General features: G+C 38.3%; 1 protein-coding gene across 1 annotated transcript in view; it reads right to left on the reverse strand.

The window, feature by feature from the left end:
- LOC135700887 (uncharacterized) overlaps positions 1-23445 on the reverse strand; it is a 139801-nt gene that overhangs the window by 66641 nt on the left and 49715 nt on the right. The window contains exons 6-7 of the mRNA XM_065221545.1: positions 3449-3677; positions 3264-3360 (exon numbers count right to left, since the gene is read on the reverse strand). Of these exons, the coding sequence (XP_065077617.1) occupies positions 3264-3360; positions 3449-3677 (326 nt within the window). The remainder of the gene's footprint in view (positions 1-3263; positions 3361-3448; positions 3678-23445) is intronic.

Consider the following 23445-nt stretch of genomic DNA (forward strand, 5'->3'; position numbering starts at 1 on the left):
CAGAAGTTTAAATAAATTTTCAGAATTTTACTGCGGTTCTTGGATTTTGAAAGACATTCACAGAACATCAGGTAAGTTCGCTGATCTTTAGAGATATTTGCACAGCTTCAGAAAAATTAGAAAAACTTCAGAATACTTCCTAAAACTTCCGGAAAGTTCAAAAATTTCTAGATAATCTTTTAATTCTTTAGAAAATTGTATAGATATTCAGAGATATATGCAGATATTTTTGAATCATGAAAATCTGCAGAGAAAATTACATAACTTTCGAGAAGTTTGTAGATTATTAGAAATGTTGTGAACATCAGAGATAATTGTTGATCTTCAAGGATCTTAAATCTTCAGGGATTCAGGAACTTTTTAGGTTTTTAGGAAAATTTGCTGAACTTCTGAAGAACACACAGAACTTCAAAGAAATCTGTAAAACTACTGAGACATTTGCAGATTGTCAGGAAAGATTGTTGATTTTTAAGGAAATTTTACCGGAGAACAGAAACAAAACTTCAGGGACGTCAGAAGGTTTGAAGACCTTGCAGAATTGAGTTGTTAACAGAAATTTTCATAACTCAAGGAATCATGTATATCTAGTGAGAACTTTTCCCACTAGATTGTCTAAAGTTGGTATCGACATCCTGGCGAAGTTTTGAAATCCATTTTCATCTTCATATCACAGCTCTTGATGGACAAGATGAGCCAAATCCCTGCCGGTGTTCCTCCTGAGCAACCATTTCCTACTCCACAAAGTTCACCTTCTCTTTCTCATTTTATTTAAAATAATAAAAGCAAATACGTTTGCCGTAACTAGAGCAATTTTCCGGTAATTCATGATGGAAGTATTTACTTTTGATTCCTGATACAGTTTTATTTTGAAATCTAAATTGACAGTTCTTTCGACATGTGCAAGCAGTGTGAACACCAGCAAACAGGGGGGTTCGATAAAATAATAATGTGTATAATTTGTATGCACCTGGAATTTTTTTCATCCGACCTGGAAAAACCTGGAAAACTCAGGGAATTTGATTCCTTGGATTGAGTAGACACCCTGAACTGGCTTGCAAGCTTCCAACCCATCTGTCCTTTTCAGGACCACAAATGACTGATAAAATAGTTAACTAAAGAGTTCAAGTAAGAGCTTGCATCCAATACATATCGTTCAGGATTGACTTGTACTACATGGACACCGAAAGAGCTCCTCAAAAACAGAACTCTCAAATTGCTTCCGAATTTCAACCTATCGAACTTTTTCACTGATAACGAGTTACGAAAACAATTAAATATTAACTATACTTTTGCTGTGACATCAAAACCACCTTTCGTAATCCTACGTCAAATCTACGGTCGTGTCTTGGATATAACCTCTTACTTTTTTTTATTTGTTTTCCGTCGATCTTGTTTTCCGTACCAATGCTACCGACGCTAAGGAGGCAGCTCCCACACCTGGACCCTACCTATCGACCCATCAACTCATGAACCGGGGACCAACGGCTTTACTTTCCTTCCGGCGGAACCGACTGGGATTGAAGCCAGGGATTTTGGGATGAGAGACAATCACGCTTACCACTACACTACTAGCGCCGCTTAAAAAAAAATAATATATAATCTTCATTTTATGAAATTAAATGTCATCTTTTTGATTGAGTATATGACAAATAATCTCTTAGTCCTACGTCAGTAATGCGGAAAACAACCACTATTGTTTTTTTTTAATTTAAATTGTATGGATGATTTCATTCAGGGGAAGGGGAGTCTGAAACCTCAAACAAAAAACTCCACCTGGTATATGTGTTCTCGTAAACAACACATACAGATCATATAAAAATCCCAAACTTACATATTACATCGTTAGGTTTCTGACACATACGTAAGAAATGTCACTATTTTCCCAAACAAATATCCGTGAGTCGTGAATACGAAAATCTCATAAATCCTCAGATAAGCAAAATCCTCCACTATAACGCAATCCGCTATCGCCAAATGCTTCGTTTAAGAACATACATTTATTCATGTCAGTATCACACAGCACTGCCATCGCATCACCGAAACACACAGGCACAATAACTCCACAGCTAGTCACGAGTTCTCAACTACGATCCAGCAAAGTCATAAACAACCGCCAGTTTCCTGCTACGTGCCACCGTCCGGCATCGTTGTCAGGCAAACTACAACCACCATCACCGCGTCAAGCGGTACCAGTAGTGAATTTTTGTGGAGCTTCATAAATTCCATCAAAATTTATATATCTTGCTTACGAGCGTGTTCATCGAAGGAAAATCCCTTTTCCCGTACAGTAAATGAAACGGCCATATCTCTTGAGCGCGGCCGTTTTGCAAGATCTATTCAGTGAAGCGTCTTCCTAGTTTTATATGCAGTCATTGAAGGGGGGTTTTTGGGTGCTGTTTATAAAGTGCAAGGCAAGTTTTATCCTTCCAATAAGGACAATAAACTTTGAAATTTGATTCTGCTCAAGTAGATGGAAAATTGATATAAGCATGCTGCTGCCCTTGCTGATGCCGTTGGTCTAAAGTTTTCCACTTTGGTGCCTGGTTTTCGGGTTTGCAAAACATGAAAGCTTAGCCGGAGAAATCCGGGTGCTGTGGTTCGGGAGGCCACAAATTGCTCGGCCAATTTGGGTAATCTAGGGATACCAGTAAAATATTTCGCAGCGAATTTTCCCCTTTACAAGCAATCGCCAAAATCATCCCTACGCCCATCGACTTGTAATCCAACCAAACCGAGTTGAACTAAATTGTACGGCTACTCTCTGTAATCCGGATTGGGCTCCGACTGACTCCCATCCCTTTCCTCCCGGCTTCATGGATGCAAGCACGGGTCACCGGATTCAAAAGTTCCAAACAGCACTGACTGCAGCAAAAATAGCTCGACTTGATGTGGTGGTAAATTGATTCAATTTTTCAAGAATGTTCCAAGTCCTTTACTACACTTTGTGTTTTAGTGGACCCATGCGGAGCCACTGTCATGGCGTTCTGTCCGTTTGTAATAGTTTGTTCTTCTCCTTTCCGTGAAGGAGCAAAGTTTCACGTTTATTGGATTTCCTCAAGTATTTTGCGTCCACAGAGAATATCAGAAAACTAGTGTGAAGCCAGAGGCGGATGAAGGGTTCGGATCGTAGACTGGCTCAGTATCATATTTAGATTCATTTATTGATTTGTTTATAGTTGAAGAAACAAATGACGACCGGACGCTACGCAAACCCCCTCACGTACGCCTATGTTCAATGGGTACATTTACCGAACACAACTCACCTGTGCAGCTATCCGGCCACGTTTCAGTCTCTGCAAATCGGTGTGACTCCAAGCACTTTTCGACCACGGTGATATCTGCTTCAGATCGTCGTCAAATCTGTGTGCGGCAGAAAAAAAAATAAAATAAAACGGAAAAAAATAAGCGTATATTGGAAAGTGATAACAATCTAGTAAATTTGTAGTACCGAAACTCGTTGAGTTGATTATGTAAAAACTTCCTAATGTTCCACGGCAGATCGTTGTGTCCGTCGATTAAAGGCACTGTTTCGAGCAGCTGGGCTGCGGCGTGGAGTCGTTCCTCGAGCGGTGCCCCGGCCGAAACCTTCAAGGCAAACGGGACGGCCACACCGGCAGCACCCGCTATCAGCAGGATCGAAGTCACCGCTAGCCACTGGCGCGAGGGCAGGTCCCACTCTACCGGAGGGAAAGTGAAAGATACAGAGAGAGAGAGGGAGGGAAAGGTTTGTCAGAATAATGAAATAAACAAGAGAAGATTATTGGATTACGCCACAACATCAGCAGGATGCCCGTACGGGAAAACAATTTTTACGGATTTTATTTCCTGGTGCTCTGGGTTGGCTGTGGGAACTCACCACCGACCAGTAATGCGCCCCCGGTACTCACTAAGGGGATTGCTCCACTCCAGTTGCCGCAGTATCGGCATAATCTGTGTGAATCCCTGCTCCACAGTTGTGGGTTGTCGCTTGATGTTTTTATTGGCATGATTTCCACAGATTGCTGCCAGCAGAGCAACATGCTTCAGCGTTATTTTCCCGTTTTATATTCGATTGTGGGTCAGCTATTTTACATGATTCCGGTTTGTATAGTTCATTGAATGTGTGTTTGTTTATTTTTTGCTTTTATTCGTTATTGTTCCTGTACTTCGTATCATATCGTCGGTCTCATGCAATACTGTCCCAATTAATGTTGATTTTATGACTGAAATCTAATATAATGTCAATCCACCGCTAGAAAAACATACGAAATTTGAAAATAAGGTGTAATACAGTGATATTATTTGGTTTTTGTATGCTTTTTAACGGATATAAACGAAAAATGGTCAATTTTGAGATGTGATAGTTTTGTATTAAACCGACGATATGTGAACGTACATTTTACTTCAGATTAATTGTGGCTTATCTGGACATTCACACTTCTTCTAAAGAAATTATGCATGTTCGAGATGATTGGTGAGTTTATGAGCAGTTTTAGTGACCTCAGATTGCTTAGTTAATTAAAGGCTCATTATTACCAATTTGGACCATAGATTTTCTACCTTGTTCAACTCTTATTCCTCTTCGATCCTTGTTTGGACCCTATCCGTGGTAATCCTGCTTGGATATCGATTTGGAAAATTCCTCTTGGATCCTTCGGATTTTTATAGTAATTTGGTTGGAAGTCGATTTGAAGAAACTGTTCACTGCCGCCATGGTGCCTAAGCGCAAAAGAAAAGGGCAATCTCTTGGTCCCTCTTCCGATGACATTTATTTGAGCAATCAATTTGATATGCTCACGGATGAGGGAAATGCTCCATCATCCAGGCAAATTCCACTAAATTTTCCCGGTTTAATGCCAAGACCTTTTCCCCCTATTGCTATAACCACTTCCAATTTCCATGCTTCGTTAAATTCACCTTTTCACTTCAAATTGGCCGTTGTCGAAACCTTTGACGGATTCAAACGTCTTCTCCAGTATCTTACTGAGAAGCAACACAGATTTTTCACTTATGACACCAAAACTGAACGTCTGTTCAAGGTTGCCTTGAAAGGTCTGCACAGTGGTGAATCCCTGGATCAGATCAAAGATGAATTGACTAAATTACTTGGAGTTGAGCCAGACCAAGTAATCAAAATGAATATGAAAACCCATCCTGGCGATTCGCGCAACAGGACTTCTAATGATTTTTATTTAGTTCACTTCAATTGGACAGAACAAATCGGAATTCCTCCACTAGGTGGCGCTAATGATTATTGAAAGTGAATATATTTGTGCTGCTGTATCTCAAGATAAATAGCAAGGATCGCTGCTGTATCTTAAGATCCTGACTATTTAGACGGATGATTTCTGCGGCAAAGTTAATCAGGAGATCAAGGACTATTGGATGATGGACAGAAAATTTCGGAATTTCTCCGCTAGGTGGCGCTAGTGAGCATTCGAAGTGAATATGTTTGCGCTGCTGTATCTCAAGATGCTGACTATTTAGACGGATGATTTCTTCGGCAAAGTTGATCAGGGGGTCAAGGACTGTTGGATGATGGACAGAACTATTCGGAATTCTTCCGCTAGTTAGTGCTATCTATGATCTTCTCTGGCTATTACGTCCCAACTGTAACTTAACGCCTGCTCTCAACTTAGTGCTCTAGATGCACTTCCACAGTTGTTAATTGAAAGCTTTCCAAGCCTGTTCGATTTTTACATGTGTATATTGTGTGGCAAGTACAATAATATACTATGCCCAGGGAAGTCGATAAATTTTCCAATCTAAAATCCTAGACCAACCGGGATTCGAACCCAGCCACCTCCAGCATGGTTTGCTTTATAGTCGCAGGCTCTACCGACCAAGCTTATGGGGGCCCCCTGATCTATGAATGTAATCAAACTAAAATGCGAGATGGTAGCCTAATTGACAAGTTTTGAGGACAATTTGGTGAACCTAGAACGTCTTAAACATATCGAATTCAAACGTAAATAATATGCATGATATGCTTAACCCTGTTTGGAGATGTTTTAATACAAAGGGCTTTGAATCAGTGAGCCTGGATGAGAATTTGATCTGAACTCAAGGACAATTTGGAGAACTGTGAGTATCTTATACACCTCAAAATCAACTATAAACGAACAGCAGAAACTGTATAAACGTGTTTCGGAAAGTTTTGTCGGTGAGATCATCGTGCAGATTTTAGTTGATCCAGTAGATCAAATAATCTGACCTCTAGAACAATTTAAAGAAGCTAGAACTTCTAATACGGCTTAAATTGATGTAGTTTGGAGATGTTTAGTTGCTAAGGACCTTGTATCAGCTATGGTTGATCAGGTAAATCATTTGATCTGAGCTCAAGACAATTTGGAGAACCTTGATTATAAATCAAAATAAATCAAAAACGACCCGCAGAAACTTTATGAACATGTCTTTGTAGGTTTTGTCACTGAGGACATCGTGCAGTTCATGGTTGAGCCAGTAGATCAAATAATCTGAACTCCAAAGCAACTTGGAGAACCTAGAACATCTCATAGACCATCAATTACAACGAAAATGATGTGCATTATAGTCAATTGCAATAATTATAAAAAATTGCCAGAAAAATTTTCATTCTGTTGAAAAATGCCAAAATTAAGCGGAAAATATGAACCTCACTGTTTAAAACATCTTTTGAATTTTCAACATTCTTATATGGTGGACGTCACTTAATCGTAGAAACAGTGAAAACATATTACTCTTTCTCCGAAAATGTATGGTAACGTCACTTTATCTCCAGGCTTCCAAAACACATTTTTATCACGAAGAGAGTGTTTTCTGGTGTATCTTAGGGTATAGATTATGAATATGAAGAAAAGTGAAAATTGACCATGGTGGCATTTACGTCACTTTGTCATCTCACGGCAGTAAGGGCGTTGTACCGGTTATGACTGACCTGGTACATTATTTGATCTGAGATCAAGGACAATTTGGTGAACCTTGAGCATCATATATACATCAAACTGATCATGAGCGATGTACAGAACCTTTTTGAACATGTTTGAGCAAGTTTCGACGCTGAGGACATTGTGCAGGCCTTGGTTGCCAAATGATCTAAACTGCAGAATGCTTCGGATAACCTAGAACGTCACTTAAGCTTCTTATATACATCCAAATAGATCAAGAACGATGCGCAGTAACTGCTTGAACATGTTTGGGCAGGTTTCGCCGCTGAGGTATTTTGCAGGACATTATCAAAAAGTGATGACCGGGTCAAAGAACTTGTTATAATTTGATATTTTACTTTACTCGGGATTATGATTACATAGATCGCTACGGAATAGTTTCAAAATTGGTCATACAACTCCGGAGATAGGGCCGGAACAAGTTCTTAGTGTCTCAGGGAACATAACCAGCTGGATGGTCAATTTAATCGGCGATGGTCAAAAACACACAGTAAGGATCGGTTCTTTAAGAAGAATGCAGAGTGGCTTGAAAGCATATTCGAGGTAAGAATCCCTGGGCGTGCTTAATTTTAGAAAGCAGCATACTTTAACGAAGAAACGTTTTTAAAACGATACCGTCGAACATTAAAAAATTAACAGTTCGTAAAAATTGTACCTGTTGAGCAAAGTGCTAAATTTTCAAAAAACAACGGATTCCAAATCAATTTAAATTGAACTTGAATGAAAATTAGTAAAAGCGTAGAAATGCGTTAATGTAAAGCAAGACATACTACTGATAAAATCTGTTTTTGTTTATGTTACTAAATAATCAAAAGCATCAACCGCGATTAGAAGAAGATTTGTCTTTGATATTTGTATGAATATTTTATAAAAATCCTTAACAAAAACTACCGACTCTAAATTTTACGAAAAAATGCTTGAATATAATTCATCATCAATTATTTTATCAGGTCGAAGACCAACCCTCAGGATTCAGGCCTTCGAAAAATACGCGGGTCCATTCAAGGAAACCAAAAGATCCATCGTCACAATCATCTCCTATTTCACCTCCTTTTGCCACTCCGGATTTGGATACCAGTTCCAACAGTCAGCGAAGACCGTCAACTCTAAAGCCTCGAGGTCGAAAGCGCAAGGAGTTTAGCCAGCTAACAAGATTTTCGAAATACAGACGCAGTATCGGACTTTTCAAAGAACAAGGTCTTGATAGCTTGCTGTATTCAGCCAAAATTGCTGCCATAAAGGCTGCTAATCCAGCAACTGCTCACATCTTACAGCACTTGTTGAGCGGTGGTGAGGTTTGGGCAAAAGAGACCATCGAATCCGTTGACTCTGTTCGTGGAACATCTCTGTGTTCGGAGGAGTTATATTCATTTCAAATGCTCACTAGCGCCATCTAGCGAGAGAATTCCGGATTGCTTCTTGACCTGCTTATCAACTTTGCCGTAGAAATCATCCGTCTAAAAAGTCAGGATCTTGAGATACAGCAGTACAAACATAATAACTTCAAATACTCACTAGTGTCATCTAGCGGGGGAATTCCGAATTGTTCTGTCCATCATCCAATAGTCCTTGACCTCCTGATCAACTTTGCCGAAGAAATCATCCGTCTAAATAGTCAGGATCTTAAGATACAGCAGTGCAAACATATTCACTTTCAATGCTCACCAGCGCCACCTAGTGGAGAAATTCTGGATTGTTCTGTCCATCATCCAACAGTCCTTGACCTCCTGATCAACTTTGCCCAAGAAATCATCCGTCTAAATAGTCAGGATCTTGATATACAGCAGCACAAATATATTCACTTTCAATAATCACTAGCGACACCTAGTGGAGGAATTCCGAATTGTTCTGTCCATCATCCAACAATCCTTGACCTTCTGATCAACTTTGCCGAAGAAATCATCCGTCTTAATAGTCAGGATCTTGAGATACAGCAGAGCAAACATATTCACTTCGAATGCTCACTAGCGCCACCTAGTGGAAGAATTCCGAATTGTTCTGTCCATCATCCAACAGTCCTTGACCTCCAGATCAACTTTGCCGAAAAAATCATCCGTCTAAATAGTCAGGATCTTAAGATACAGCAGCGCAAACATATTCACATCGAATGCTCACTAGCGCTACCTAGCGGAGGAATTCCGAATTGTTCTGTCCATTATCCAGCAATCCTTGACCCCCTGATAAACTTTGCCGAAGAAATCATCCGTCTAAATAGTCAGAATCTTGAGATACAGCAGCGCAAACATATTCACTTCGAATGCTCACTAGTGCCACCTAGCGGAGGAATTCCGAAATGTTCTGTCCATCATCCAATAGTCCTTGACCTCTTGATCAACTTTGCCCAAGAAATCATCCGTCTAAATAGTCAGGATCTTTAGATACAGCAGCACAAATATATTCACTTTTAATAATCACTAGCGCCACCTACTGGAGGAATTCTGAATTGTTCTGTCCATCATCCAACAATTCTTGACCTTCTGATCAACTTTGCCCAAGAAATCATCCGTCTAAATAGTCAGGATCTTGAGATACAGCATGCAAATCATGCAAAATAGGAGATTTTAGGGCAAAACTGTGAGAAACCCCAACTTACCCTATCGTGCCCAAGATGAAACCCACTCCAATCGATTTCTGAGACTTTTTCTATAAGAATGACTATTTTTTAGTCTCTTGTTCCAGCGAGCACCGAAGTTATTGAATTTTAACACATTGTTTCGATTTTGTCCCCAGTGTGCATTGTGTTGCTAGATCCGAGTTATCCGCATCCCTCAGGGCCCGATGAAAACATCCTTTGCGGCCCGTTTGAGACATCTTGGCGAGCCGAGATCTCGACTATTTAAATTTAATTTATGTGTTTTTAAAACGGGTCGATCTGAGGATTTAGAAGTTAGTGTCATCTTGTGTTCTCTCAAGTTGTTAGCTCACCATCGGTGTACCCCCATGTTTGTATTTTTCATCATATCTTAGTTCGAGATCACGAGCACATTGCTCTCCAAACCCTGTGTTCTCAATCCTTCCCCTGACATCCAATTGTTACAATTTGTTAGCCTCGAGATAGCCACGAGTAATCGCCCCCCGCTTTACTAACGTTAGTTTTAACTATGTTTGTAATCCAAACACTGAATATCGGCTCCGCAATGCTTCAACAAATGAGCCTGGAAAAATAATCGCATTATATATAGATTTTAATGAAATGTATTTAATAATGGACTTTCATACATTCCAACAAATTTTGCGGAATTTCACGGAATTAGAAAATTACGAAGGCTTCCGCGAAATCGCGAATTTCCACTGCCTAGGCTACACCACCTAGCTGTGTCCATGTTTGAGCTGGCAGTTGAATAAAACCATTGAATACAATTCTACTTGATCCAAAAATATTCCACCTGGATCGAGTTTCAAGCTCAAAAAAAAATCCATGGCCAGGAATGATAACGTAATGTTACCATAATACAGATAGATGAAAAAAATCACTCACATTAACGTAGGAGTAGGTAAACAAAAGTCCATCATGACTGTGCACTTCATTCAACGCCCTCGTGGATTTCAACAGTGAGTGGATGAAAATGGTAATCCAAAATAAATAATTTATCAGACTGTGGACACAACTTTTTCCGGAGAAACCAGTATGAGTTTGTTGGTCTGGCTGCATAGCTAGGAGGAACGGCACAAAGGTTATGCCTTGAAAATTTCCGTTTAAAAGTTGATTCTTCAGCAGCATTACTGCTCTCAACATCGAAGGCAAAGGATAATCATCGCCCCATCACAGTGCAACACATAAACTTGTTTCGAACATCGCTGAGCTCGAGGCCAACAGCTGACACAAGAGGCAGATTCACCGCCATAATAAGCATATTTTATAGTCCATAAAAATCTCTGTCGGGTGCCAATGGAAAAATTCGCCACAGTTTTCACAGATTCTGCCCCCTCATTGGTTTTCACCTATGGTGCATTCTGAAGCATGTTTCGTTACAGCTATTTCGTTTTCGAGGTCCCAAACAACACCGTCGAATGTCCCTAGAAGAAGGGCTCTCTTTCTAGGTTGGAAACCTTTTGGAACGTCCTTTCACTGCTGGAACATTGGCTGTGATACCAACACAGATTTTTAGAGCAGGACATCGAGATCCAACCGAGAATACGAAGATGTTTGGTGAGCATAATAAAATGCAATCTAAACGGGTCGTAAGTTTTGAACTTTAGTGCAACGCTAACCATGCCAGGGAATGATGTTTTCTGAATAGATGAAACAGTTTTATGGAGCTCCTGCCAGTGAGGTGATAATTTTATTCTGGTCCTTTCGTGAAGCTTTCGATCTAGGTATGATGACAAGGGATTTTGTAGATTCTGCAGCTGGAATTCTCACACACACAGACATTATACTAAGCAATGCAGAATAGAACGTAATACGCCAGGAAAAAGCGAAATTCAGTAGTACCGCCTTAAGATGACTGTGTTTTGAACAAGAGAAAATAAAATAAAATAACAACTTATTGGAAAAAGGTTTATTGCCCCAAGCTCTACTCAGCCATCCGAACATATTTTCGCCTCGCTCTGCAATACTTTAAATTTCAATTACAATTTTCTTCAACGCCTCCAGCACCCAATTCGAAGCACGTCTCATCCAAAGTTAATCAAAAAACAATCTAATTCTCGTTCGAAAATGTGTGCAATCTGAGGACAAACCAAACAAACAGGTAGCAAAACATTCCTAACAACAACAAGGGAAGAGGACGGGCTTGTACAGGAAAAAAAAAATACATAAAAATAAACGAATCGGTTCACTGGAAACCGAACACACATAAAACTTTGGTCGACATTCCATGAATCACGCTCTCTTCCTCTTTACAAATACACTGTCATTGGGTGTCGATCGGGGACGAGAACATTATACCAAATTCCTAATTTTCTGCCCGAATAAATCCAGAATGGAATATTATCTCCTTCACAACAAAAGCGCTCATCTGGTCGTAGTTCTGGATATGTTTATTGGACGGGTTTGAACCGTTGTTGTTTCCACTCCGTAATACGAGAATGAATGCTTCTATTTACATCGCATGAAAGGCATTAGATGCTGGTAGGTAGGTTTAACTGGCGCACATTGGAATGCTTTCTGGGGTGGACGATGTTTAAATTTACAACACGGTATTTTCATTCATGGTTTATTCGGAGTCGGAGGGGACGACAAATTCATGCCAGTTGGACAGTCTGGCGCTCTTCACTGGCTACTCGGAATGCTCTCCGTTTGCTATACAGCTACCTGTGTAGGACGAAGCGAATGCAGGATGTGTCTGCATTGGCAGTGGGAAAAGTTTGTCGGATCGATTTCCAGATTGGAATTTTCAATTTTGTCATTATTGTCTGGAAAATTAATTGGGATGAAATTTGCAAACTTAGCTAAACTAACTGTTTATTTTCTTTTGGTTTTGTTTCCACAGGGGTGAAGTAAATTGCCATGAATTTATACAGTCAAGCATTTACGAATATGGATTTCTGACGTTCATTCAAATTTTCTTTCATTGATTTAAGATAATCATTGGTCAACAAATTGTCCAATGTAAAGCTTGGAATGGTGGGTTCTTGATTGTTACTCCAGACATTTTAAGCTGAGCAATGCATTAGGTCATAAGTAACATTGATCGATTCTCTTCATAGACTTTCTCTTTCGTTAATAACTGGGGACAGAACCGTTTAATGTCGTGTTTGTCATTTAAAATGCTTGGTAATACCATAAAGGTAACTCCAAGACCAGAAGGTCCCAAAGAAATGTGCTCAATTTTTTGGCTCAGCTCTGGTACCCTCTTCGGCCCCAAGCTAATCGATGCACCCCTCGAAACATAGAAAAATCCACGAACCCCTCATTTTATCTATCAAACTTTCATAGTGAATCAAAACAAACATAGTGTAGTACTAGAATTTCGACTAGAATGGGATACATTCATCGATATACTTGGGGCCGATAGGCTAGACCAGTGTGAGTCAATTTAAAATCGTTAAAAGAGAACGTCGACGAAGAGAATCTGTAAATGTTATTTAGGACCTAATGTTTTGTTCAGCTTCAGTCTGTCTAACATGATTGGTGCTCATATTCCGAAGGTGGGGCGTAGAAATCTAATCTAAAGGTACAAGTAAGGGTACCAGTCATTTTCCGATGTTAGATACTCTATTCTGAAATCTGTGAAAGGGAGTCTAGTATCACGTAGAACAAAACGTTCAATGTAACACTCATTGATTTTGAAAACATCCGATATCATATGTCCGATGTTCAATTTGATTTGTTTAAGTGTCCTATATGTTTTTTTTTCTATATTGTTGCTTGAAATTCAATGGTATATTGTGATTTTACTGTTCTTATTTAATTTTCACCATTATCATCCATATTATTAATTGAGAGCTTTCGATGCCAATACCAATGCATGAATTTGTAAATTGTGTGGCAAGCACAATGATGTTATATGCTCAGGGAAGTCGAGAAAATTTCCAACCCGAGTAATATCGTGCCTTTACTGACTAGTCTCCTATACTATATATAGCCTACTATACTCATCACATGTGAAATTGCAACTGAGGGTTGACTCAACGCAAAAATGATTCATTTGCACTTAGTTTCTTAGAAGGAGATGGAATAGTTCGCTATCTCTTTTGCCAGACCCGAAAATACTGCTACCAGCGTTGCCAGGTCATTTACAGAAAAATCTGGACCAGGTTAAATATAAATTCTGGAAAAATCTGGAATGCTCCAAAAAAACCTCTTTTTAACGTAATGCTATTGAAATCAAAGAAATGTGCCAATCTCCCTAAAAATAGGTCAGTGATCATCTGGAATTTATTTATAGTACTAGAATGGTTATAAATTACATGTTTAAATAAATTATATAGAGCAAATAACTTGCTAGCATTGCTAAAATCATCCAAAAGTTGAAAAGTATTGACACGGTGTGCCCTAAAAGTTCAAATATCCATTACGCAGCATTTCAAAAATTGTGTGAAATGTGGGTTAAAAACAGCAGAAAATATGGTTAGAAATGTTTTTTAAACTGTAACTTTCATAAAAAGAATGAGAAGCGAAGTATCAAGGAAATTTGATGGGATGGATTTTTTGAACTAATAGTCGATGTAGTCCTTACTATGTGATGCAGTACCAGAATTTAAAGATTTTATTAGTTCTAAATAATTCTAATAGTACTCTGAGGTTGATCAGATTTACAGTTTAATTCTTGACAACATACAAGACAAAATGCAGATCAGTAGGCAATTTTATTTTGAAGCAAAATTCACCGGGCTGAAGTAGGTATCAAAGCCTAAGATCGTGGAACACAAAGTTTATCTAAACTACGGGTAACTCCACTATGTGCATGGCCATTAGCCAAAGAATAATTTTATTATATTACTATAATGAAAGTCTGATAGCTTAATTTTTGAAGTCTCAGGATCTTGCAATGATTCTAAATTCTGGAATTTATATTTTTCCTGCGTCCCAGATCATACATTTTTTGTTAGTCTGAATTTACTTGGAACTCTTCACAGGATATGTTTGCCTTTTTTTAGTTCAATTTGAATCATCCTAGAATTCCATCATATTTCTTTTCTATATTCCCCTAAAATAATCTTGAAAATATCTAAACTTTTCCAGTAACATTCTAAGAGTTCTTAACATTACCTCTTGAAATCTCTTATAAATCACGCTCCAATTCCACAACTCCCTCAAATGGGTAATAATTCAAAAAGAATTGGTACAATTTTGTGTCTATTTTTCTTTATGACATTCTTAAAATATTCTTAACTATTTCCTTGGTACACTTCAGAATGACCGTCACACTCTTCTCAGACTTATCCGATAATTCCCTTTGAACTGCTTTATAGGTAAGGTTAGAATTATTTTGAAATCCTTTTCAGTATTACCTAAGTACTCAAGTCTTTATCAAAATGGTTTTGAAAGTCTCCCAGAAATTGCGCTTAAAATTTTATTTAAATTAATCTCCATAGAAACATTGGACAGAATTCCATTGAGATTATTCGCACGATTCGTATCAGCATACTCATTAAGTTTTATCATAAGAATTTTCTATGAATTCTCTTCCGGATTGTATTTCCTTTTTTCCTTAATTGACAAAATCTCCATGCAATTGTCATCAGAGTTGACAAGACAATTGACACCGTCTTCAACCAGAGGTTGCACAGACTGAATATTTAACACTAGACAACGGAAAACACACCACACCAATTAGAACAGTAGGGAAATTTTCAGGTTGCCAAAATTTGCACCGGCTGGAGCGGGAATCGAACCCTCACTTCGTGGCACTCACAATACGCCTAAAATGATGGGTGACGCCGCACGACCCCGAAGCCCACATAGATGGATGTAATTCTACTCAGAAGTAGCTTGAAATTCTCCTTTGATTTCACAAAGAATTCACCACACACTTAACTGTGAACTAGCCCGCCCACCAACAGCAAGGTGCAAAAACTAGCCAAGGGGAGGGAAAGGCCATCAACGTTGGACATTGTTGGAATTTTAAGGTAATTCTGAATTACCTTAATATTCCAATAATGTCCAACGTTGATGGCCTTTCCCTCCCCTTGGCTAGTTTTTGCACCTTGTTGTTGGTGGGCGGGCTTAATTTCATGCTAGTGGAGTGTTGGAGACGGTAGGTTTATGGTCGGCGTTGCTGGCTCATGCCGCGATAGAATGGCGTCATGGGCAGGCAATGGCGATTACTAAGCTTCCCCTCTTTGATAAACCACTGCATGAGAGAACCAAAGATCTAGTCTAGCAGTGATAGTATCACACTTGTTACTCCTTTTATTGAGAGCCACGTCGTAGTACGCTTACATATAGGCACTGGCGTTGGGTGTGATACTGGCGGGTTTTACCGCAAATCACTCTTATTTTATTTATTTTTTACGATAGATTTATTTGGGTTTGCAAGGGAATTATACTATTGAAGTATTTCAGAAAGTGCCCTTCTTCTATTTGCGTGACAAGCTTTCATTGTTGTTTTCATTGAGGTATTACTCAGGGAACAATGTAAAACACCATTTTGGTACATGGTATTGTAACTAATCTTATATGTGCTTCATTTTGATTTGGGATAAGTGTTTGAACTATGGCTCGGGATTTCCACTGTGGTGTGCTTCTATTGTGACATACCCATATGTATTTTTGTGGTGCGACATAGTGGAAATGTGAGAGCGTAATTGGAACATATACCCTATTTAATTTAAATATCAGCTAGGAAACTAACTTCAAAATGAAGCATTTTAGTTACATGAAGGTGTTACCTGGGTCGAACTAAGATATAATAAATAGGTATAGGCTTAAATCAAAAGTACTTGAAACACGTTTAATTTTAGATTACAAGCACAAGTGCAGGTACTTTATAAAGCATGGGTTATGATTGATTAGGTGAATTAGAGCTTTTAACAATTTATTCAATTAGACTAATGATATATCATAATCATCAAATGAACTTAAATAAGCTGTCACGCAGCTCCAGCTTAATACCCAATAAAAAAAAAAAATAAAAAAAAAATAATGTCCAACGTTGATGGCCTTTAATAATTGAAGTAACAAATTTGGCTTTTTATTTTTTTATTAGAGGGTAAATGAATTACAGTGATATTTTTAAAGCAACATGTTTAAAAAATCTGGGAAAATCTGGAACATATTTAAAAAATCTGGAAACATACGTGGTCTGTCTGTGCATCTGGCAAGACGACTCAAAATTCTGGAAAATCCAAATAAATCTGGAATACTGGCAACGCTGGCTTCCAGCGGTGATGGAAGTTTCGGATCGCGTTTGGGTGTAAAGCAAAAACATCGAAACTCAAACTTACCACAGTTAAGTGATAATCGTAGCTGGTGAGATTTGTTAGTCTAATATTTGGAGCAACGATATCACAGCTTGTAATATCATCCGCTACTGTTTGCTTGTTGATATTTGTCCATCGGAGGGATTACATTTTCGCTTGTTGTCCACACCGTGTTATTAAAATCGTCCGTAGTTTATGGAACGCCCCTAAATAAATTTAGCATACTCATCGTTAAGCTTTTAATATGAAAACACGGTGGTTAATTTGGTTATTTATAAGTATCTTGCAATTTTTCTCGGGATCGCAAAATTTTCCAGAATTCTGAAAAAAAAAAATTCAAATCCCAGAAATTTTCTAAATACAGGAAACAGGATCCTCTAAGAATAGGTGCCTCCCTCAACTCATTCTGTGTAACTCAAAATGGAATTTTTCCTATAGAGTGACCAGTGATTTTAGAAATTCCAGTTTTTCTCGATTTTCCCGTTTTACATCTTAAAAATTCAATGTTCAACATTTTTTGTGACCAACAGGAAATTTTTGGAATTTATTGATGGGAAAATTATCTTTAGAAGTAGAAAAAAACTAAAGGAAGTATTTTTTAAAGTTGAAAGTACAACTATATGAGTCATTTAATTTATTCTATCGAGATACTTTGAAACATCAATTTTTATCAATTTTTAAAGCTCGACACATCTTAAGTTTTCAAAGCCTGAGAATTTACTTATTGAAAGAGTTATGGATTAATGTCACAGTGATTGCATAATCTTAAGCAAATTGACAATTTTTCCGCTCTCATATGCTCTCAAATCACGCGTGATATTGAAGCAAATTATTTCTTCACCGATGGCAGGCACGAAGTGACTGCTTCCAGCCGTTATGGAAGTTTCGGATGCGTTCGGGTGTAAAGCAAAAATAATGCAACCCAACTGATTTTCGCAGCTGATGAGTTTTCTTCTTATTATTATTCGCATTTTAAGCTTATTACTTAGTGCATATAATCTTATTTCGTGCTCTCAACATAGTGTTCTAAATGCACTTCCACAGTTATTAATTGAGAGCTTTCGATGCCAATACCAATGCATGAATTCGTATATTGTGTGGCAAGCACAATGATACTCTATGCCCAGGGAAGTCGATAAAATTTCCATCCCGAAAGATTCCCTCGACCGGACCGGGAATCGAACCCGCCGCCTGATGAGTTTTGTTAGCTTTATATTTCAAGCTGCGATATCACAGCTTACAACATCAACTGCAGTTGTTTGCTTGTTGATTTTTGTCTACAAATTAAAATCAATTGGCGAAATTTGTTTTTTTTTAAATATTTTCCCAAAACTGGTCGCTAGGCCAAACGCTATCTGGCTAAATGGGTCATAAGCAAATAATCAAAAATATATCAAAATGACAAATTCACAAGCGATCAACAACCGATTGATAACGCTATGTCAGAATTGGGAAGCAAGAAGCAATAATGGTATAACCTTCTTCATTTTTTTCATGACAAACTACCTTTGCAATATAGCTTGCTCGGGTCGGTAGAAGGAAACGACCAAATTGTTGGCAAGCAGCTTCACAAAGTAGTGTCGAAGATGATACACGGGTGTTGATGGGATTTTTTTTGTTATGTCTTTTCTCGATTCCGATGAAGCTACAGGGGATACTCAAAATAAAAAATGTGCTACTTGGGTTGAGTGTGACACGTTAAATTACTACAGCAAATCCAATTGAATATTATAACGATGCCAATATAATATGACCCTGATGATTACTGCCACCTTCCGGGATCTGATTTAAAGGCCTCTTTGGGGAAGTCGGAATTAATCGTTTTCCATACGAACGCTTGTATGAAAAAGTTGTTCCCTGCAAATCATTCCGGATCAGTGCGCCATAGAGTGCGACACATCAAATCACTACAGGAAGTATATTGCCTATTGTGAATATAACATTAGGTGAGCGCAAAGAGTGGATCATGGCAGAGCAGAATATTGTGGAGCGTAGAGGCCAAGCGAATGTGGGTGCACTCCCTGACCGACGAAGGAGAGAATGCCGCAACAACCGGAGATATCCACCTCCTCTGCGATATACCTATCACGACATCTGATTGTAGCAAGGATGAATCCAAAGATGCCTATGAAAGCCGCGACTGGACACTTTCTTACTGACGCCAGTAACCAGCTGAAACGTTGGAATTGTAATATTCACTTGGGCTTGTAATGTTGCACTCCATGGAATATTTCAGCCAGAACCATTAGTTCAAAATTACTCCCGGAGAACCTGGATCGGATCCCGTTTGAAGGAATGTGTTCCCAATTTTCTCAATCATTGCCATTGTAATATTCACATGGGTTTGCTATGGTAATTTGATTTTTTACGCTTTATGAAATATTTTAGCCTCGTGTATTCGGCTGGAATGATTTCCGAAGACCCTGGATTAGATCGCGGATGGTCATACTCTTTGGAATATTGTAACTAGGACCGTTAGTTTATAATGACTTACAGAGAAAACAGGGATCAGATCCTGGATGGTGACTACGATCCATTTATTATGTCACGCTATATTGAGAAAAAACTAGCCCCCTCCCCCCTTTCGTCACGTTTTTCCTATACCTAATGCAATGCTTATGACAAAATCATCTCATTAGAGTGTGACATATTATATCCATCACCCCTTATATTATTCACCTCGGTTTTTGATTTTTTTCCTTTGGTTTGTTTTTTCCGTCGATCTTGTTTTCCGTGCTGAGCACCAATGCTACCGACAAGCCAGGAAGGCAGCTCCCACACCTGGACCCTAACTATCGACCCATCAACTCATGAACCGGGGACCAACGGCTTTACTTCCCATCCGAAGGAAGGCGTGATCAGAGATGTTATGCCTCAGAACATCCCGGCGGCGCCGACTGGGATTGAACCCAGGCCTGCTGGGGTGATATTCACCTCGGTTGAACATGCATGCTTTTACATACCGCGCGATATATTAGTTTCAAATATATCATTTCTAGTCCTAATCCAGAATTTACGGAACCAGATACTGTTAGCCTTGAAACAGATGCCAATGTGTCTATATGACAGTGAAATTATTTGAAATAATCGTTCATGGCCATATCCTATGATTCATTTGCGTCAAATATGACTATGGCTTAAATAACCGGATTACAAGATCCCCCCTTACCGTATCGTAATGCGGAATCTATTAAATGGAATTCCGGAATACCGGAACCGATGCCAATGTGACCATATGCCAAAGGAATCACAACAAATATTCTTTATTGACCTTATCTTATCATGCTAACATGAATGGATATGCATTATGATTATTATACCGTGAATGTTACTGTGGGGTATAAAACCAGATTACAAAAATTTCCCGGAACCGATGCCAATGTGCCCATATGTTGTCAGATACTCTACAATCTGATTTCATTGATCATAGCTTGTCATTTTGGCATAATATGATATCACAGCCTCAATGTAATTATATTCGAACAAACCGTTCACCGGAATTCACAGATCCGCGTTCCGGAACGGATGCCAATTTGGCCAAAATCATCTCAAATCATCCTCATTCACTTGATTCTACCTATTTGACATGATTTGACATGACGCTCTGATGAGGCAACGATACCCTACTCCCAAGCTTTTCCCCTTTTCCTATCCTTCGACAATGTACCCCTCTATCCTCGAGTAAGCCGCGAGTATCCGGCCCAACTCCTACTAGACATAGAATTAAGTGAATTTTGTTACAAACAAAGAACAATGAATTATCGGCTCCGTAAAGCTAACGCGATTGAGCCTTACAAATAAACTAACTAGACAAAAAAAATGATTTGACATGCCGCTTGATACTTTTGCCTGTGATATTACCATAGAGGTAACTCTAAGACTAGTAGGTTCCGAAGAAACGTGCTCAACTTTTTGGCTCAGCTCTGGTACTATCTTCGGTCCCGAGCTAATCGATTCACCCCTCGAAACATAGAAAAATCCACTAACATCTCATTTTATCTGTCAAACTTTCATAGCGAATCAAAACAAACATAGTGTAGTACTAGAATTCCTAAAAGAATGGGATACGTTAATCGTTTGCTTGGGACCAATAGGCTAGTCAAGTAGTGAGCCAATTTCAAATCGATAGTTTCGTATTGATTGTTGATACTACTATGTCCTACAGAACCGATTTCCGGGACTCCCGGAACCGATAATATCGCAGCCATACGTTATGGAAATATCTTAATTCAATCTTACTAATCATATTTCATCTATCTGATATCATTTGCTGCACCAGACAACCGCGTGAAAATTTAAAACATTTGGTCAAACTGGTTAAAAAAGTACAAAAAAACACAGTCATATTTACATCTCCCATGAACGAGGAGGGTTCTAAGGCGATGGTACCTACGACAAAAGTTTTGTTCTACTATTCCCCTTGAATAGAAATCCAAGTTTATGAAAATCGGATGAGGCATTGCTGAGAACGAGTTTGTTGAAAAAAATTCGTTAGTCCTGGTACTTTACGGGTTAAATGCATCATTGTTCACATTAGCTACTCCCGCAACCTCCGGGATGCCCCCGGGGGAACCTGTGGCAGGGAAATTTGCATTTTTACACCAAACATGCCGTGCGACAACTCATTCTTCATATTTTTTCATGAATAGGCTTTCCAAAACCTTTAAATATATCAATGACCACATTCACCGCTCTTGGAGCCACCGGGGTCCAATAGGTGACCATGGTTATTTACGTGGCTAAACCATATAACTATATTAGTTTTCCAGTTGAATGCTTTTACAACACACCAAAGTTAATAAAAAATTTGCCTATCGTAGCTATTTTGAGTATCCCCTGTATGTCCTCAACCGTGCTACAAAGCAGGCAAGCAATATATCATAATCGTTCTACAACTCCGATCAAGCTATATTACAGAGAAAGAGATAGAGAGCTTATCGTGGCAGTAGAAGCAAGCGTTTTAACTTTATCGTTGATTGCTTTATGTGTTTGGATTAGCTGGACATTGGTAAGGAATGAGAGATTGAATTACAAAATGGTGTTATAAAAAAATGAACTTGACACAGTTAAGGTTTATAGTACGTTCAGATTACAGAGTTATAACATGTTATAGCGCTATATGGATGGTGGTTTCTGTGTTACAATTATTTGACAACCGTTATAACATGTTATAACTCTCCAGTCTGTAGAGCGTTTTAGAGAAAATTGTTTGAGATCTCGGAACAAGAAAACGTGTCACAACAGAGTGAAGTTGTCTGTGAGTTATAACATAAATCATAAAACATTTGCGTTTCAAGATGATTCCCATGATTCTGTGGCTTTACAATATGTGCAGGTAGAGTCTTGAACAAGAGCTTTTCTTCAAAATTTGTCACTTCTAACAATCTTCGTGATCCTAGATTTAGTGAACCTTGAAGTCAGAATTGTCAAGTCTCTAAGACTTGGAAGAAATTTAAGAGTTATACAAAAAGTCAGAACCTTCTTTAAAATTCTGGGGACAAGCCTGAAATTTTAAGAAAAATTCAAATGTAATGAATTTGTTGATTTCTAAAAAAGAGAAGGATTCCTACATAATTTTGGAAGGAGAAGTTCTGCGCAAAATCCCAAAATTATTCTAAAATGAAGTCTTAAGATATTGTTCGATGAATTTGATGCGAGTAGAATGGAAGTACTAAATTTCTGAAGTAATTTAAGAAGATTTCGAAAGTTGTTGTGAAGAAAATTTAGTTCTGAGAAAAATTGTATGGAGATGGTGAGGAAAATGCCAGATGCATGCCAATAAAATAATGATGAAACAATATTCATAAGTTAATTCAAATAAAATTGATTTTAAAAAATGGCCTGAATTCAGAAAAAATTCTTTAAATTTATTCATAAAAAAAAATAATTCCTCCAATCAAGACAACAAACCAACTAACCCGATTTTTGACATAAAATTGAGTCATAACAGACACGAAATTCAATTCATTCAAACGTAATTTTCGTCAAGTATTGAACTTTTCTGTTTCAGAGCCCTTAACTTTACATGACATGTGTGTTTACGTCTCATACTTTATGTCAAAGATGGATTCCGTCACGTGTAATATTTGTTATTTCTAAGTGTGTAGGATTACGTCTTTTGGCAACATATTGGGGGTGCAGTTTCAAAAAACCAAAATCGACCGAGTTGCGAAAAGTGGTCAGGTTTAGACCACTTATAAATCTGTCAATAGCGGATGGATTTTAATTCTAAACAAGCCAATCGATTGGAATGTCATCTACGAATCTACTAAAATGAGCAGAAATTCAGCTCAATCAAACGTGTTTTTCGTTGAGCAACGAGCTATTCAGTCTCCGAGCACTTAATTCTACATGACATGTTTGTTTACGTCTCATCCTTTATGTCAAAGATGGATTCCGTTACGTGCAAGATTAGGTATTTCTAAGTGTGTAGCATCTTCAACTATGCACTTGAATATAATTTTAAACCGTCACTAGCAATTGGTTCGCGATATTTAACAAGGATGGTTCACTTATTTTTCATTAGGGAGGTTCTTTTAATATTTAAAATTTCAAAATACACGCAAAAACCATAAGTTTCTACAGAATGCATCTGAAAATACTTCTGGAAATGGCCTGTGCAAACTTTCAGAGTGAGTTTAAAGAACCTTTCATAGAATTATGGAAGACACTTAGGGCAAGTTAGTAGAACTTCTGGTGAAGTTAGAAGAAACTTCCAGGATTAATTGGA

Source organism: Ochlerotatus camptorhynchus, unplaced genomic scaffold (assembly GCF_037179485.1).
Source record: "Ochlerotatus camptorhynchus isolate MF236.1 unplaced genomic scaffold, CSIRO-AGI_Acam_v1.1 ptg000144l, whole genome shotgun sequence".
Taxonomy (NCBI): Eukaryota; Metazoa; Arthropoda; class Insecta; order Diptera; family Culicidae; genus Ochlerotatus; species Ochlerotatus camptorhynchus.